This window comes from Heteronotia binoei, chromosome 11, assembly GCF_032191835.1.
Source record: "Heteronotia binoei isolate CCM8104 ecotype False Entrance Well chromosome 11, APGP_CSIRO_Hbin_v1, whole genome shotgun sequence".
NCBI lineage: Eukaryota > Metazoa > Chordata > Lepidosauria > Squamata > Gekkonidae > Heteronotia > Heteronotia binoei.
This window is the reverse complement of record NC_083233.1, coordinates 7,610,016-7,629,497: the sequence shown is the minus strand read 5'-3', so window position 1 is coordinate 7,629,497 and position 19,482 is coordinate 7,610,016. Positions and strand designations below refer to the sequence as shown.

The 19,482-nt window shown below is 46.3% G+C and overlaps 1 protein-coding gene across 1 annotated transcript in view; it reads left to right on the top strand.

Moving 5' to 3' along the window:
- The window catches only part of SLC16A2 (solute carrier family 16 member 2), a 159,386-nt gene that overhangs the window by 119,465 nt on the left and 20,439 nt on the right, over window positions 1-19,482 (top strand). Inside the window, exon 2 of the mRNA XM_060249105.1 lies at window positions 889-1,033. Coding sequence (XP_060105088.1) covers window positions 889-1,033 — 145 coding nt within the window. The remainder of the gene's footprint in view (window positions 1-888; window positions 1,034-19,482) is intronic.

Sequence of the window (19,482 nt, the reverse complement as noted above, 5' to 3'; positions counted from 1 at the left end):
CAATACGAGAATTCATGGACATTCAATGAAATTGCTGAGCAGTCAGATTAGAACTGATAAAAGGAAATCCTTCTTCACCCAAAGAGTGATTAACACATGGAAGTCACTGCCACAGGAGGTGGTGGTGGCGGCTGCAAGCATAGCCAGCTTCAGGAGGGGATTGGATAAACACATGGAGCAGAGGTCCATCAGTGGCTGTTAGCCACAGGGTATTGATGGAACTCTCTGTCTGGGGCAGTGATGCTCTGTATTCTTGGTGCTTGGGAGGGGCAACAGTGGGAGGGCTTCTAGTGTCCTGGCCCCACTGATGGACCTCCTGATGGCACCTGGGGGGGGGGGGTTGGCCACTGTGTGACACAGAATGTTGGACTGGATGGGCCATTGGCCTGATCCAACATGGCTTCTCTTGTTCAGTGGTGTTCTCTTGTAACTTGTTCTCTTGTTACGTGGTGCTGTGTGCAGTATGTGGGGTGGTGGCCCGCATTCTGGGAAGAGAGAGGTCCTCCTTTTTGAGTATAGGTTAGTCCTATAACCTAGGCCTGGGTTTGTCTCTCCTTTAGTTTCAGAAGGTAGCTGTGTTGCTCTGCAATAGAAGAGCTGGATTCAAGTCCAGGAGCACCTTAGAGACCAGCAAGGGTTGGGGGGGGGGGGGGAATGGGTTTTCGAGAATCAAAGCTCCCATCTCAGATGATGCACCAAGGGAACTATGATTCTTGAAAGCTGGTACCCTGAAAATCTTGTTGGCCTCTAAGGTGCTCCTGGAGTTGTGTCTGGCTCTCCGCTTGAGCACACTGGTGTTTACATTGGCTTGTTTCTTGCTGCTGCTCAGCTAACCCATCTCCCCCAAGACTGAATTTCTTCTTCTCCTCCTCCTCCTTCCGTCTACAGCGTGGGTTGGATCCCTGGGCATGGGGATGATCTTCTTCTGCTCTCCCATCGTGAGCATCTTCACAGACCGGATTGGCTGCAGGACAACAGCTGCCTCTGGAGCAGCAATTGCATTCATCGGACTCTTCTCCAGCTCTTTCACAAAGTAAGACTTGTGTGCCAACTTTCATGGAGCTTGTGGTTTCCCTGCCAGTTTCCTGTCTGAGTCCTCTTAGAAGACTTGTAACTTCCAAGTGCCCAATCACATGGAGGCAGGGCTTTCAGGGAGGCCCGGGTGGCCCTGTTGTTGCCTGCTCCCACATCACAGTTCCTCCTTTACTCACTTGACAGCTTTCCAGATTTTCTTTCCATGAATATAGACAAGATTCAAATGTGCACATTTCACCGAACTGCAGCCAGTTCTAGGGAAGTTTGTTGTCCTTACAAGGGAAATTGCAAGGACAACAACTAGGAATAAGGCCTGTTGTAGGGGAAAATACAGCAGGCTCTAGAAAGAGTCTCTGGGTGAGTGCTCCCCATTCCTGCTGTCTTCCCACCCTCCCAAGTGAAGGCATTCACTCCCCGCCACCCTTGATGTCTTCCCAGCCCCTCCAACTATGCCCTAACCCCTAACCAAGGTTCCCTTTAGTGTGAGCATACAGGGCCGGCCGTAGGGTGCACAGCGCCCCAGGCAGACTTGCCGTGCCCTCTCTATGGTGCCGCCTTGTAGTGCCATGCCATGCCCCGCCACCCCTCCCCTCTGCCCGCACACGCCGTGCCCCCTCCCCTCCCTTTTTCTTTTATTTGCGGTGCCGCAATGTGACACAGTGCTCCAGCCCCTGTCCCCCCGGCACACCCAGATGAGCGACGCCAGCCTCCCCCTTACCCACTTCTACTGTGTGAGCTCCTAGCATTAAACTTGTGAGCACCTATCATGTAAACCGAGCATGGAGGGATCATCTATGCATTTAGACTGAAAAGCTGTGAGCAGAGCAGTGAAAATTTGTGTGTATTTGCTCACGTGCTCACAGGGCCAGCTCACCCACTAGGCAAATTAGGCATTTGCCCAGGGCTCCGGGAGGGGCGGTGCAGAATTGGACTCCTGAGCACTTGGCGGGGGCAGGGACGGTGGGCAGTGGTGGGCTCCTGAGTGCACTGGGGGACAGGCCACCTTCTGCCCTCCTGGTGCGCTCAGAGGAGCAACGCCAGCCTCCTCCTTACCTGCTTCGAGGGGTGAGCGAAGCCTCATTGTGTGCTCTCTTAAGAGGATGCTTTATTGAGATGCCCACGTCTAAGTGGGTAAGGGGGAGGCTGGCGTTGCTCCTCTGAGAGTGCTGAGAGGGTGGAAGGTGGCCTGCCCTAGGGTGCAGAGAGCCTCAGGCAGACTTGCTGCGCCGTGCCCCCTCTCCACTGCCACCCTGTGGTGCCATGCCCCACTGCCCCTTCCCTCTGCCCGCATGCGCCACACCCCCTCCTGCCCCCTCCCTTCTTCTCTTATTTGCGACACTGCAATGCAGCACCACACTCCAGCCCTCGCCCCCCGGTGCAGTCAGAGGCACAATGCCAGCCTCCCCCTTACCCATTTCAACTGGAACTGGAAGGGAGGGGGAGCAAAGCCTTGTTGTGTGCTCTCTTAGGAGAACGCTTTACTAAGATGCCCATGTCAAAGTGGGTATGGAGGAGGCTGGCATCACTCCTCTGAGCACAACCTTGGGCGGGGGGAATTAGGCATTTGTCTGGGGTACTGGGAGGGGGGATTTGTCTGGTGTACTTGGTCTTCACTCACCTGCCACCCTTGCTGTCTTCTCACTCACCCCAACTCTTAGCTTCCTTGGGGAAGCTTGGAGGCTATTTAAAACTATAATCCTAGAAGCTCAGATAAAATATATACCACAAGTTAGGAAAGGCACAATCAGATGTAAGAGAAGGCCTGTATGCTTAACAAACAAAGTAATGGAAGCTGTAAAAGGTAAGAAGGACTCCTTTAAGAAGTGGAAAACCAGTCCAAGTGAGATTAATAAAAGGGAACACAGGCTGTGGCAAATCAAATGCAAGATTGTGATCAGGCAGGCAAAAAGGGACCATGAGGAGCATATTGCAAAAGACATAAAGACCAACAATAAAAATTTCTTCAAATATATTAGAAGCAGGAAACCAGCCAGGGAGGCAGTGGGGCCCTTGGATGACCATGGGGTAAAAGGATTACTGAACGAGGATAGGGAAATGGCTGAGAAGCTGAATGCATTTTTTGCCTCCGTCTTCACTGTGGAAGATGAGAACTTTTTGCCCGTCCCAGAACCACTAATTTTGGAAGGGGTGTTGAAAGACCTGAGTCAGATTGAGGTGACAAGAGAGGAGGTCCTACAACTGATTGACGAATTAAAAACTAATAAGTCACCAGGTCCGGATGGCATACATCCAAGAGTTCTGAATGAACTCAAAGTTGAACTTGTGGATCTCCTGCCAAAAATATGCAATCTTTCATTGAAATCTGCCTCCGTTCCTGAGGACTGGAAGGTAGCAAATGTCACCCCCATCTTTAAAAAGGGTTCCAGAGGAGATCTGGGAAATTACAGGCCAGTCAGTCTGACTTCAATACCGGGAAAGTTGGTAGAAACCATTATCAAGGACATTTTCATTTTTCATTTCATTTCATTTTATTTGATTTATATCCTGCCCTACCCCACCAAAGCGGGCTCAGGGCGGCTCACAGCATAAAAATTCTAACAATAAAATTCAGAATTAAAATACAATAATAATTTACATAATTAAAACAACTAATATATCGATACATCAGTCAATGTCAGTGTGAATGAGCAGGCACATTGATGAACACGAGTTATTGAGGAAGATTCAGCATGGGTTCTGTAAGGGAAGATCTTGCCTCACTAACCTGTTACAGTTCTTTGAGGGGGTGAACAAATGAGGACAAAGGGGACCCAATAGATGTTGTTTACATTGACTTCCAGAGAGCTTTTGATAAAGTTCCTCATCAAAGGCTCCTTAGTAAGCTCAAGAGTCATTGAATAAAAGGACAGGTCCTCTTGTGGATCAAAAACTGGCTAATTACTGGAGAGCCAGTTTGGTGTAGTGGTTAAGTGTGCGGACTCTTATCTGGAAGAACCGGGTTTGATTCCCCCCTCCTCCACTTGCACCTGCTGAAATGGCCTTGGGTCAGCCATAGCTCTGGCAGAGGTTGTCCTTGAAAGGGCAGCTGCTGTGAGAGCCCTCTCCAGCCCCACCCACCTCACAGGGTGTCTGTTGTGGGGGAGGAAGATAAAGGAGATTGTGAGCCGCTCTGAGACTCTTCGGAGTGGAGGGCGGGATATAAATCCAATATCATCATCATCATCATCATCATCATAATTAATTGGAAGCAAAGAGTGAGTATAAATGGGCAGTCTTGGCAGTGGAGGACGGTAAGCAGTGGGGTGCCTCAGGGCTCAGTACTGGGTCCCATGCTCTTTAACTTGTTCATTAACGATCTGGAGTTGGAAGTAAGCAGTGAAGTGGCAAAGTTTGCAGATGACACTAAGTTGTTCAGGGTGGTGAAAACCAGAGAGGATTGTGAGGCACTCCAAAGAGATCTGTTGAGGCTGGGTGAGTGGGCGTCAATGTCGCAGATGAGGTTCAGTGTGGTCAAGTGCAAAGTAATGCACATTGGGGCCAAGAATCCCAGCTACAAATACAAGTTGATGGGGTGTGAACTGGCAGAGACTGACCAAGAGAAAGATCTTGGGGTCGTGGTAGATAACTCACTGAAAATGTCAAGACAGTATGCGTTTGCAATAAAAAAGGCCAATGCCATGCTGGGAATTATTAGGAAGGGAATTGAAAACAAATCAGCCAGTATCATAATGCCCCTGTATAAATCGATGGTGCGGTCTCATTTGGAGTACTGTGTGCAATTCTGGTCACCGCACCTCAAATAGGATATTATAGCATTGGAAAAAGTCCAGAAAAGGGCAACTAGAATAATTAAAGGTTTGGAACACTTTCCCTAGGAAGAAAGCTTAAAACGCTTGGGGCTCGTTAGCTTGGAGAAACGTCGACTGCGGTGTGACATAATAGAGGTTTACAAGATTATGCATGGGATGGAGAAAGTAGAGAAAGAAGTACTTTTCTCCCTTTCTCACAATACAAGAACTCGTGGGCATTCGATGAAATTGTTGAGCAGTCAGGTTAAAACGGATAAAAGTAAGTACTTCTTCACCCAAAGGGTGACTAGCATGTGGAATTCACTGCCACAGGAGGTGGTGGCGGCTACAAGCATAGCCAGCTTCAAGAGGGGATTGGATAAAAATATGGAGCAGAGGTCCTTCAGTGGCTATTAGCCACAGTGTGTGTGTGTGTGTGTATTTTGGCCACTGTGTGATACAGAGTGTTGAACTGGATGGGCCATTGGCCTGATCCAACATGTCTTCTCTTATGTTCTTATGTTTTTAGTATTCACTCACCCGCCACCCTTACTGTCTTCCCACCCACCTCCCAAACCTTGATCTTCACTCACCCCCACCCTTGCTGTCTTCCCACCCACCCCTGTGTGTGTGTGTGTGTGTCCCTGTGTGTGTGGTGGATCAAAGCTCTGAAACAGGCCCAGAAGGCCCAGAAGGAAGAATAATTATGGGGAGTTTGTGGGAAGGGGCATGATGCTGAGAGACCAAAGCTGCTTACATCATTCTTCTCTCCCTCCTTTGATCTGAAGAAGACGACAACGACGACATTAGATTTATATCCTGCCCTCCACTCCAAATCTCAGAGTCTTGGAGCGGCTTACAATCTCCTTTATCTTCCACCCCCACAACAGACACCCTGTGAAGTGGGTGGGGCTGAGAGAGCTATCACAGAAGCTGTCCTTTCAAGGGCAGCTCTGCGAGAGCCATGGCTAACCAAAGGCTATTCCAGCAGCTGCAAGTGAAGGAGTCAGGAATCAAAGCTGATTCTTCCAGATAAGAGTCCACATACTTAACCACTACACTAAACTGGCTCTCTCACCAATCTGCACAACAATCCTGAGAGGTAGGTTAAGCTCAAGTCTGTGGGTGGTCCATAATTACACAGTCAGCTCCCTCAGCAAGAACCTGGGTCTCGCGGACCCTGCTCTGAAGCACTAACTGCCACGTCACAATGACTGTTATATAGGGACTGACCTTGGCAGGGTATGATGACACAAAGTCCACCATATTCTCCAGGGGAGCTGATCTCTGCCATCTGGAGAGCAGTTGTAATTATGAGTGATCTCCAGGTGTCACCTGGAGATTGACAATAGTTTTTCCCCAGGAAGAATTGGCTGGTTTGGAGGGTGGAGTCTGGCATTGTTCCTGTTTCAGGTTTCACTCCTCCTCAAGCCAAACCTTCTCCAGGCTCCACCCCTGCAATCTCCAGGAATTTCCCAAACTTGAGTTGGCAATCCTATCTCTTTCCCTGCCATCCATCAACCTACCTTTATCTGCCCCTCTGACTTCAGCTTTCCATCTCCTCCCCCCTCCCTGCAGCCTCTACCTAGGAAAAGGACAGTCTTTCTCCACAGTGGGAACCAAGCAGCTTGCATAATTTTCTCTCCCCTTTTTGATCTGCATAACAACCCTGTGAGGTATGTTAGGCTGAAAGTCTGTGAATGGTCCAAAATCACCCAGTCAGCTTCCACAGCATGAACCTCGATCTGGCAGACCCTATTGTGAAGTGCTAACTGCTGTGTCATGCTGGCCGTCATAGTGGGGCTGCTGCTCTCTCAAAGGCCAAAACAGGCCTGGGAAAAGCCTCCTCTCCCTGCCTTTTACTGACAGAACCAAACTTTTAATACTATGGCTGCCTAGTAACAGTCACTTAGGGAAAATGGAGGATCTAGAGGGACAGGTCAATAGGATATGAAGGCAGCTTCCCCAGTCTGACCCAGGCCTCCTCTGGATGGCTGCCACTGCCTGCCAGAATTGCTGCCACCTGAGGAGAGACAAACCTTTTTTTTTTGTCAGGGAAGACATGGCCATACTGGCAGTGGGTGGGGGAGATGAGCAGACCCAGCCAATGTGATGTAAGTACTGTTGAGTGGTGGTTGATGCACCAGTGGGTGAGGAGGTGAGCATCATGGGCCAATGGGAGAGTCAGAAAGCACTAATATGCCTGGGCTTTTATATAGATAGGATTTTCCATAAAGATGTCACCTCAACTGGCTCCATCTGCTGGGGATGCAGAACTGTTTTCATGGCCAGCTCTAGAATGAAACAAGGTGCAGTTGGAGAGCCAGTGTGGTGTAGTGGTTAAGAGTGCCAGGCTAGTATCTGAGAGTCCTAGGTTTGAATCTCCACTTGTGAAAATTGGGTATATGATTCTGGGCTGGTTACACTCTCTCAGCTCACCTCCCTCGCAGGGTTGTTGTGAGGATGAAATGGAGAATGATGGAAGCTACTTTGGGTCCCCACTGGAGAGAGAGGTGGGGATAACTGAATTAAATAAATAAATAGCATTGTGGTCTGAGGTGGTGGTTGGGGGGAGGGCAACAGTTTCTCCCTTCACCCTTTGTCCCTGCCGCCCCTCCAACTGGAGCAGTTAATGCTTCTTCTGCCCTCACTTCCCCAAGACATTCTGAGGGGAGGGATGGTGGCTCAGTGGTAGAGCATCTGCTTGGTAAGCAGAAGGTCCCAGGTTCAATCCCTGGCATCTCCACTAAAAAAGGGTCCAGGCATTATAGGCGTGAAAAAACTTAGCTTGAGACCTTGGAGAGCCACTGCCAGTCTGAGTAGACAATACTGACTCTGATGGACCGAGGGTCTGATTCAGTATAAGGCAGCTTCATGTGAGATTCTTTGAAAGGCTGCCTGAACTTTTGCAGGATTCTTCTCATGAAAGTTCAGGAAGACAGGGGGTGAGTGGTGAAGGGATTTCAGTTTCAAGCAGCATTCCTTGCAAAACTGCCCGGATAATGTTTTTAGGCACCACTGTCGATGCATTTATTCCAGACTGAGAACTGGGGAGCATTCTGGTTCCCTTTTTATCACCCTGCACCCTTATGACCCTACCCACTATGGTCATCTTCTGAGGCTCTGCTTAGGGAGCCCTCACCTCCTGAGATTAGACAGGTGTGACTCCTGAGAAGCCTTCTCAGTGGTGGCGGCAAAAACCCCTCCTGTTGCCATCTTCCCCCAGTGGGTAAAGACTTCTTTGCTTTGAGTGCAATTCCCTCAATGAGGGATAGATATGATTGTGGTTTGCATACTACATACTCCATACAAGTTTTGATGAAGCAACTTAGAGAGGACCAAACAAATTGCTATGTTCATTTTGGAGCCAGTTTTCCTGGGATTTCAGAAATTGCATTATTTTCATATTGTTATAGTTACAAAAAGGGCAACCGTAATGTCTCTCCCAAAATATAGGATCCAAAAATTGATTAAAATAACACCCATCATCATACCAAACCTTTAATGGCATAATAGATTCAGATAAAAATACACAGAATATAAAAATTTAAACATTGGAGATAAAATCAAAATAAAACCGAGCTTACAGATACATTCAAACATGGTCAGAATTAAATTTAAGGATGTCAGCCAGAAATTTTGCCACAGCCTCACTAACCACCCCCTCAGTATCACTCAATAAATAATAACAGGGTGGCAGAATAGACAAATCTGGAGAAAAAGAAAGCTTGCCAAATAAATCTTTACGGAGGTTATGGTAAAAAGAACAATCAAGCAATATATGCTGGATTGAGTCAGGGGTATTCGCTCCACAGGAGCAAAGTCTGTCGGCTAAAGGGACTCGCTGATATCTCCCTTGTAAAACTTTGGAGGGAAACGCGTTTAGTCTGGCCAACATAAATGCCCTGCGATGACTTGGAGTGGTTAGGTCTGATAGATAATTGGGCATTTTGCCACAAAAAGCATAAGGACCTAAGGAAGCTGGAGAGCAAGTATAAGGGAGAGTTGGCCGTAATTTCGTTTCCTCCAATTCCCACAGTCTCAGTTTAATACATCTGAAGATATATGACTCTTCAGAGGTAGAAAAATCATCTACCTCTAACCCCAATTGATTGAGTTTAGACAGAAGCACTGCTGTCCAGGACGAAATATATGGGTCTCTTTTCATACAATCAAGAAGGCTGTTGGGATCTGTTCTAAAATGAATTTTGAGCCAGAATTTAAACACTGCAATCCAGGCTTTATTGCACCAACTGTGTGGACTGACTTGGGTAGCAAAGTTGGAGTTACACAGAACCTTGTTCATACCTTGCAAAGAGTGTTTAAAAAAATAAAAATCTTTCCATGCCAGTTGAGAGCTGCACCTTGCCCTGCCAGCATGTTTGATTGGGCCTGAGGTATCATCTCAAAACATCTACAAATGGCCAGACCTGTGGATATTTAAATCCAGAGACTGAAGCCATGAACGGAGAGAACAGATCTTTCTACAAAGCTGAAAAATGCTCCAGTTTTGCAGCAAAATCTGATTTTGTTTTTTAAAAAATGGGGGTTAACCCCTCCAAAATATTAGAAGCAGCTTTATGAAACAGATGACCTCAATAGCTGTTGCTAGGTACCCACAACAGTATTGTCTTTCTTCAAGCCTTGGATTCTATCAGTAAAAGGCAGGAGGATGGAGCGGGGCCCTTTCCAGTGTTGTTTTGACTTTTCATGGAGAATGTATCAGGGCCAGAGCCAACAGCGACAATATGACTTTCACGATTCCACCAGACCTGGCTGCTTGCTAATGTGCAACAGCAATCCCCCAAGAAAGTCTGTGTGGTGTGTTGACTAGCGCTTCAGACTAGGAACTGGGAGACTCGGCTGTGGAAGCCCACTTAGTGACCTTGAGCCAGTTACTTTTTCCTTCCCCAAACTTACCTCACAGGATTGTTTGTGAGGGTAGAATGGAGGGGAGGAGAATGATGGAAGGTGCTTTGGGTCACTATTCTGGAGAAGGTAGGATATAATTGAAGTAAATAAATAATAAATATAGCTAAAGATGGAGGAGCAGATAAAAGGTAGGTAGGTTGGTTGGTAGAAAGGAGAGGAGGAAGCTGGGAAAGGTAAGGATGTGGTGCTTGCCAGGGGGAGGGAAAGAGGAAATAGTGTGGGGAAACTGAGATGCCCTCTGCGAGTCCTTGTGGGATCGGTTGTGGCAGCTTTCACAAAAAGGGAAAGAGGATCTTCTCTGTTCTGGTTGTTACAACCTTTTTACTTGTTTAGATAGTTGCCCTCACCTCTAAGCCTTTGCCTGAATAGCCAGATTCATCTGCTTTGAAATAAGATACATTCAGAACATAAATGCCATTCCTTTTAAAATTCCGGTTTTTGGCATAAAAGGGTCAGTCAATCTTTGTGTGCTTTGTTTGGCTGTGGAGAGAAGAAGCAAAGGGGGGGGGGGGATCAGAAGTTTAAATGGATTTTGGAGAAAAATACATTTCCCCCCTTCCAGATCTTATTTTCCTGCCCTGACCTGGATAGCCCAGGCAAGCCTGATCTTAGAAGCTAAGCAGAGCCAACCCTGGCAAGTATTTGGATGGGAGACCTCCAGAGAATACCGGGCAGAGAGAAGCTATCAAGCCACTTCTCTGAACATCCTCCATGCCCCAGTAGGAGTTGCCAGAGGTTGCCATTACTTCCAGTCATGGGCACATAAATGTATGAGTGCACACACACACACAAAAATTGCAAAAAAAAAATCCTCCCCCACCCCCGACAAATCTTATTTTTCCTTCTGCAATATGCCATTCCAACCAAAACACAAAAATGTAATTCTGTTTATTTTTAGGGCTTCAGAATGGCTGTGGTTTTCTCTTGCTGCGGATTACACATCCAGTTTTCGACTAGTTTCTGTCCTGGCACTATTCAGACAAAGTCTGTTCTTTTGCTCTGAGCAAATTTTAGGCAACTTAGCATTCAGCTTTGTCTGTTTTTAACACTTTTTAAGTTGTGACTCATCTAACCAAAATTAAAATTACAGGCTAGATTCATAATTTTCAAGTCAAAGATTTTCTGGAAAATTTTGTGAATCACTATTAACAGGACATTTTATTGTGTGTTGATTCCGGCATTTTAAAAGGTGTAATACATTAAAGTAAATATCTCTCAGTGAAGTAAAATCTGTAAGCACAATCCAGCCAATGTTAAACCAAACCAAGAGACTGTATTACTGTAGACTTCAGTTAAAAAGGACCAGGCAGTCGGTAATATGGAAGACCTCAGTCTGAGACCCTGGAGAGCTGCTGCCAGTTTGAAGAGACAAGACTGACCTTGCTGGACTGATGGTCTGATTGAATAGAAGGCAAGCTTCATGATGTAATTCAGATTTCATTTTAAGTCCCATTTGTTTTAGGTACCAGAAGGGACAGATTCCACTCAGATATCTACTGATTTACTCTCAACTTTTGCAAACTTCCTTTTCAAATGCTCAAAAAACCCTCTCATCTGGGATTTTTGAGCACTTCCAAAGGAAGCTCCCCAAAAGCAAATATGAACAGGACACTCCTTTAAGGGACGGAGTTGCAACACTGTTGTTGCAACAGTGGTCTTCATTCTCTCTCTCTCCCTGTCCTAGAAAAATACCTCAGTTGCCAGGTATCAAGTACCTTGGGAAATGTAGTTCTTAATGGTCCTTCACACTCCCACATACAGGTTCTTTGCCAATGCAGAAGGCAACTCCAGAAAGTGCTGGAGTTCTTGCCTAAGAATTGGTGATCAAAACCCCTTGTTGCTGAGAGGGACATACTGCCCATCTGCACATGTCTGAAGGCCAGCACCTTAAGGTTGCCACCTCAAGGTTAGGAAATTCCTGGAGTTTTGGAGGGTGAAGCCTGTGGAGGGCAGGGTTTGGGAAAAGGAGAGACCTCAGCAGGATATAATGTCATAGACCGTTTTCGCACACAGCTCACCTCCAGTCACAATCCTGTTCCCTCCGCAGCGTCGGGTCGGATTTCCCACCATCTGCGCCGGAGTTACAGGAAGTGCCGCGGCTTTTGTGTAGCAAACGTAAACCACTAAAACCCAGTTTATGTTTGCTATGCAAAAGCCGCGGCACTTCCTGTAACTCCGGCGCAGATGTGGGAAATTCGACCCGACGCTGCGGAGGGAGCAGGACTGTGACTGCGAGGTAAGCTGTGCGCAAAAACGGTAACAGACTCCACCTTCCAAAGCAGCCGTTCTCTCCAGGGGAATTAATCTCTGTGGCCTGGAGATCAGTTGTAATTTTGGGATATCTCCAGCCAACTGTAAGGTTTTGCCCAGGTTCAATCATGAGACTTCTTGAGTGGGATCAAAAAAAGTTTTAATGATGATACTTAAAGCAAGCAGTACATGGCAAGTGGTCACTAGTCCAGGTCTTGCCAGACTGGAGTACAATCAAAAGGTATCTATTACAGAGGAGGTGGCAATGGCTACTCACTTTTCCACACCCATCAAAAGTCTTTTGAAAGCAGGCCTGTAGCTACAGAAGGGGCCAGGCCACTCCATTCAACCCCCCCTTCCATTTGTATGACCCCTCCATCGGAGGGCCTCCAAGGGGCTCCAGAACACAATAAGAGTAGGAGGAGGTGACCGGCTGTGGGAAGGGTATGGAGCAGTGGCAACCCTAGTAGTTTAGAATCAGAAACAGCAGCAGCAATCCAGCGGGGGGGGGGGGGGGTGTATCTCCTTTCACAGGCCCAAAGCCCCAACCTTCCCCATCAATACCCCCAAGGACATTGCTCCCCATGGTTCGCTCCTGGCTATCTTCCCGGTGGATTGGCACCTTCCTTGGCTGACAGTGGTCTGCTTTGCAGTGGGGTCAGGAGCAAGCAGCTCAGCTGGGGCCGGCTCTGAGGTTTCCGTGTAAACATGCTGTGATCAAGTACCCCCCACGGCCCCTCCTGGCATGGTGCCCCAGGCCACAGGCGTGAATCTTGCCCCCCTCCCCATGCCTGGCATTGCCTCCAGCTGCTGCTGTTTGAGCTGGGAGGGGCCAAAATGCAATCCCCTCCCCTCCATCCACTGAGCCCCATGTTTTGCTCTGCCCAAGAGAAACTGTGCCAGTCCCTAAGCTCTCTTCTCAGCATGCAGACAGGGTTGAAGGCAACTCCTAGAGATTGCAAGAATGCTGCCTCTGGTAACCAAGGACAAGTTCTTTTAAAAGTTTTTGACGTCATTTTATACCCCATGGCCCCCCCTACCGAAAATTCCATCTGCTCCCCCCCCCCCCCCCACCGGCTACAGGCCTGTTTGAAAGTCTCTTGGAATAGTATACAGTTCTTTCTCAGACCTCAGTAGTCAAGGTCAAATCCTCTCTTCGGTTGGTGTCTATCAGCGTTGCCCAGGGAGACCAGATTACAGTTGTCTCCCCGCGGCCTCTTTCCACCTGCAAGCCTGAAGCATCCCACATCACACAACATACTGAATAGTCAGAAAGAGGCCTAGTGACTGTTAGTAGCTAAAAGCAAGTCTACACAATTAGTATTAAGCAGAATCCAAAATACGCTTCATTTACTATGAACGTATTAAAAAGCAAGGATAAAAAGACCATGATGATAACGTCAGCAATTGCAACACCAGAGAGCAGCAACCATTCAATGGAACATTGTCAGGGACTTGCTCCTGATACCACTACCCGGAGCTTGATGATCCTACCAGCGCCTTCTTGCTCTGTTCCCTTGGCCTTGCCAGAAGGTAAACGACTCTAGGACAATTGTCCTGAGAATTTTCTCTTCTGTGTCATGGATGTTTGTCTCTTGCTATACCCAGAACAGAGTTGCAAATCAATTTGACGCTGTTGGATTTCACAGACAACTAGCACTTTCTACACTGCACCGTGCAAAGTAAATTTTGCAAATGCGATTGATTGTTCCTGCTGGAGTTTACAGAGCACCAGCTGTCTCACCCTCTTTCCTGACTTCTCCCGTGCATGAAGGTTGCAAATGAAGATTGTCTGCTTCTCTAGTTTGCAGAAACGCCACCTCCTTTCTCGCTGCTGATCTGCTCATTTCTGGTTCCAGAAAGTGAAACTTTCTCAGCTTTGGAAAGTTCCTACTTGTTAGCATCAGAGTCTACTTGAATTGAAGTTTGTATCGGTGTAATTATTGGTGCAATTGAAAAACAGACGTCGCTGCAGTTAATGTTGAAAGAAGCTGATATTAAATCTCTTTGCTTTGACAAATATTTTTGCAGATGAGACTTGTGTAGTTGTAGGGTGGAACATTTCATTAAGCCTTGCATAAATGCAATATGACCTATACATTTTTAAACATGGTTATATTTGAATGGTATATTTGAATAACAAGAGTGTCGACAGGCAACCCAAAAGTTAGGGAATTGGACATTGGCTGTGAGACTTTTGCAACTTATTTTGCAGATAAAGTCCTGCCTCTCCCAGCCACAGTTGATACAGGATGAGAACTGGAAGCCCACTGTCTGTCTTCTGGCCCTTTTTAGGACCACTTCAGTTGACTTTCTCTGAAATATGTAGATAGGATCTTGGCTGCAGTGAAGCCTACTACCTGTCCCCTGGACCCGTGTCCATCTTGGCTTGTCAAAGCAGGTGGTGTCGATGTCTGGAGCCCTCTGGTTGACATTGTTAATCTGTCCCTTCATCAGGGACATTCCCAGTTAGGCTCAAAGAGGCAGTGGTACATCCACTTTTAAAGAAGCCATTTTTGGACCCTATGGTCCTGGCCAATTACAGCCCAGTTTCAAATCTTCCATTTCTGGGCAAGGTAATTGAGAAAGCTGTGGCAGAGCAGTTTCAAGCTTTCCTGGAGGATACTTCTATCCTTGACCCTTTCCAATCTGGCTTTCACTCTGGTCATGGGACATAAACTGCTTTGGTTGCCCTCACAGATGACCTCAGAGGGCATCTGGATCAAGGCGGGTCAGCGCTGCTGTTATTGTTAGATCTTTCAGCAGCATTTGACACGGTCAGTTATGATCTAATGACCCACCGCCTTGCCGACATTGGAGTTCAGGCGGTTGCCTTACAGTGGTTTTCCTCCTTTCTTTGTGGTCGGGGACAAAGGGTAGCTCTTGCCAAGCAGACCTTCATGCATCACCTACTTGAATGTGGTGTACTGCAGGGAGCTATTCTCTCGCCAATGATGTTCAACATCTATATGCATCCCCTTGCCCAGATTTCTCAAGGTTTTGGGCTGGGTTGTTGCCAATATGCAGAAGACACCCAGCTCTGTTGATGGATGGACAATCAGATTCTGCCCCAGATCATCTGACTAGGGCTCTAGAAGCAGAAGTGGCTCAGCTGCATTAGAGGAAGGTCCTTGGAACTAGGACAGAACTGCTGGTAAGCTGTTGCTGAGTGAGGAGAGCTTGTTTGCCTGGGGGTAGTTGCTGGCCTCAACCTCTGCTGTTGTTCTGGCTGTTGAGTCAGAGGTGGGTGGGAGCTTGAGCCTTTAATTTGCAAGGCTTATCCTTGCCAGAGGTAGAAGTGGCTCAGCTGCATTAGAGGAAGGTGCAGGGAAGTCAAGATAAAGAGACTTTTGAAATGGATTGCAGCAGCATGGGTGGTGAGGGAGCAGTGGCAGTGATATGTAAAGACTGTGAGATGTTTGTATTTCTAACTAAGAGTAGCACGAATTAACTTGCAGCAAGTGTAAGTTAGTGGCCCTGCTGGAGGAGAAGATACAGGGACTGGAGGCATGATTGTCCACACTGCAGTGTATAAAGGAAGGATTTTATTGACAGAATGCATGAGGCACTCTTGAAAGGACAAGAGGAGGGAGAGGAAGTGGTATCGCATCAATTGGAAGAGAACCCAACACAGGAGGAGGGTTCCTGGAAAAATGTAACCCGAAGGAAAAAAATCAGGAGATGTTCTGAGCCTCTGCTGCTCAGCAATAGGTTCCAGGATCTCCCCACAGTAACTGATTCTGAACCATTGGAACAAGGGCTGCTTCCCCAGCCTCCAAGAAGCTTGAACAAAGTTTCTCAGGATCCTGTGGATAAGAAGCCTGGGGCTTCTGCTCCCCAATATAGGGAGAGGAAGGTGGTGGTGATTGGAGACTCCTTTCAAAGAGGGGTGGAGCCCAAAGTGCGCCAACCGGACTTGTCATCCCGAGAGGTCTGCTGTCTGCCGTGTGTATGCATCGTGGATGTGATAGAAGGGATTGGAAGATTTATCAAGCCCATGGATTATTATCCTTTCTTGCTGATCCATGTAGGAACAAATGATACTGCCCATTATAGCCCTGAACGTATCTGGCTCTGGGTCAGAAGGTGAAGGAGCTGGGCACACAGGTTGTGTTCTCATCAGTTCTTCCTATTGAAGGCCATGGCGTAGGATGAGAAAGAAGAATACTTCAAATAAATGACTGTCTACATCGATGGCGTCGTCAGGAAAGATTCGGATTTCTGGACCATGGCTTACGCTTTTGAGATGGTGGTCTTCTATCGGAAGATGGTTTGCGCCTTACGGCGGTAGGGAAAAGGGTGTGTGGTAACAGCCTTGATAACCTAATAAGGAGGGCTTTAAACTAAATTGTATGGGGGAGCGAGACAATAATTCAAAGCCTCGTATGATGCCAGAAACTGAGGATAAGAACACTAGTGATTTGCAGAGAGTGGCACATACACTAGGTAATGTTAACTGGCAGGTATGTACAGAAACTAAACCCTTGGGATGTATAAAATATGGATTCCGATGTCTCTACACTAATGCGCAGAGTATGGGAAACAAACAGGAGGAACTGGAAGTCCTAATACAGGAAGGAGACTATGACATAATAGGCCTTACTGAAACTTGGTGGGATGACACTCACAACTGGAATATTAGGATTCAGGGTTACAACTTATTTAAAAGGGACAGGCAAATGAGAAAGAGCGGAGGTGTAGCAGTATATGTGAAGGAGGTATACTTGTGAGGAAATATGTGAATCTGAGCATGGCAACTCAGTTGAGAGTCTCTAGGTAAAATAAAAGGAGTAAGAAATAACAGTGATAGGTGGGGGTCTGCTATAGACCAACAAGCCAGGCAGAGGACTTGGATGAGATACTTCTACAAAAGATTGCAAAGTTCTCCACGAGAAGGGATACAGTGATCATGGGAGATTTCAGTTACCCAGACATGTTGGAAGTCCAACTCTGCTAAAAATTAAAGGTCAAATAGATTCCTGACTTGTCTTGTTGACAACTTCCTTTTCCAGAAAGTGAAGAAGGAAACAAGAGGATCTGCTATGTTGGATTTGATTCTCACCAACAAGGAAGAATTGACTGAAGAAGTGGAAATAGTGGGCACCCTGGGCAGTAGTGACCATGTGATTTCGGAATTTACAGTCTTAGGGAAGGGAAAAGCTATACTTAGTCAGACTTATAGAAAGGCAAACCTCAATAAACTTAGAACTATGCTGGGTAAAATCCCATGGTCAGAAATACTTAGGAAGAAGGGGGTTCAGGAGGGGTGGGAGTTTCTTAAAAGCAAAATACTGAAAGCACAATCACAGACAATTCCTATGAGAAGAAAAAATGGAAAAAGCCTAAAGAATCCAAGTTGGCTCAATAAACAGCTCTCTAAAGACTTGAGAAATAAAAAAGACTCTTAGGAATTGGAAGGAGGACCTTATTACAAAAGATGAATATAAACAAATTACCAGTGCTTGTAGAGAAAAAGTTAGGAAAGCTAAAGCTCAGTATGAGGTAAGACTGACCAAAGATGCTAAAAACAACAAAAAAAGGGTTCTTTTCTTATGTTCAGAGTAAGAAAAAGAGCAAGGACATGGTAGGCCCATTGCGAGTGCAGGAAAGTGCAATTGTAACAGGTAATGAAAAGAGGGCGGAACTGCTCAATTCCTACTTTTCCTCAGTCTTCTCTTCTGAGGGAAATGGTGCTCAACATGGCAAAAACAGAACATAGAAGGAGGGTATGAAGCTCCAACCTAGGATCAGCATAGGGGTAGTACATAAACACCTAGTTTCTTTAAATGAAACTAAGTCCTCAGGGCCAGATGAACTGCATCCAAGGGTTCTAAAAGAGCTTGCGGGTGTAATTTCTGAGTCTCTGGCTATTATTTTTGAGAATTCTTGGAGAACAGGGAGGTGCCGGAAGATTGGAGGTGGGCAAATGTTGTCCCCATCTTCAAGAAGGGGAAAAAGAAGGATCTAGGTAATTACCGACCTTTCAGCTTGACGTCTATACTTGAAAAAGTTTGAGAACAAATCTTCAAACAGTCGGTCCTGGAACATTTACAGGGTTGCCACTTTCTGAAAAGTCAGGTCAGATGGCTATGATTACTTAGAGCCAGTATGGGTTTCTCAATAACAAGTCATGTCAGACTAACCTGATCTCTTTTTTTGAGAAAGTGACTACCTTGTTGGATCAGGGGAATGATGTAGACATCATTTATCTTGATTTCAGTATGGCTTTTGATAAGGTTCCACATACTATCCTTGTTGACAAGTTGGTAAAATGTGGTTTGGATTCTGTTACCATTAGATGGATCTGTAACTGGTTGACAGATTGCACCCAAAGAGTGCTTGTGAATGGCTCCTCATCCTCTTGGAGAGGAGTGACAAGTGGAGTGCCTCAAGGATCTGTCCTGGGACCTGTTTTGTTCAACATCTTTATCAATGATTTGGATGAAGGAATAGAGGGAATGCTTATTAAATGTTTCCTTTATAAATTTCAATGAAAATTTGTTGATTATATTGGAGGCTGGTTTAATCACAGAACCCTTAGGGGCTCCCCTGCTAGTCATTTATCTGTGATTCTCTATTCATATTAGGCTTTTGGTTGAGGCAGTGGGCATCCTATTCCACCAACTATTCTATCAGTCGGCCTCCCTTGTTGTGATATCTTGCTTTACAGCCTTGTTGTGCTGCTATATCTTATTACTAACACCATCACTTCTTCTTGGGCCAAAACCTGCGGTATTTTGTGAAATGTGCCCTTTCTGCCTGTGAAGCACTTTATCTTGTTTTATTGCTCTGTTGTTCAGGTTTTTATTGTATTGTTTTAAATTTGAATTGTAGGCTGTTATTGTTCAATTTATGTTGTGATTTGCCTTGAGCCCTTTATGAGAAAGGGCGGGATATAAGCCTACTAAATAAATAAATAAATTGTGATCAGGGAAATTGACAAATGTTAGTCAGGGAAATGAAAAATAAAATTTTAGTGCCCCTCCCACTTGCAGGTGGCAGGAAAGCAAAAGGGAGTCCATTCCATCTCATGGGGCCATAGAACAGAGTGGACTCCATTTTATCTTATGGGCCCATAGAAAAGAATGGACTGCATTGTATCCTGTGAGTCCACAGGACAGAATGGAGTCCATTCCATCCTATGGGCCCACAGGCTACAATGGAGTCCATTCTGTCCCATGGGCTCATAGTATAGAATGGACTCCAGTCTGTCCAATGGACCCATAGGATAGAGTCCATTCTATCATATGAGGCCACTGTAACCTAATTTAAATAAAAAGAGTGAAGAGTATTTGCAGGTGGAAAGGGGGCTTGATACATTATATAGTGTCAGTCTGTTTATCTGCTGCTGTTGAACTGGCCCCTCTCTGCTTTGAATGAACATTCTCTTTGTGTGAGTTGAAGAGAAGTAAGTGCTACTGTTTGCCTCATGAAAATGTCTCTCACAGTTTACTGTTTGCTTCATGGCAGCATTGTTTGTGTGGGGGGGACTGTCCCCGTCTTCCTACAATGGGCC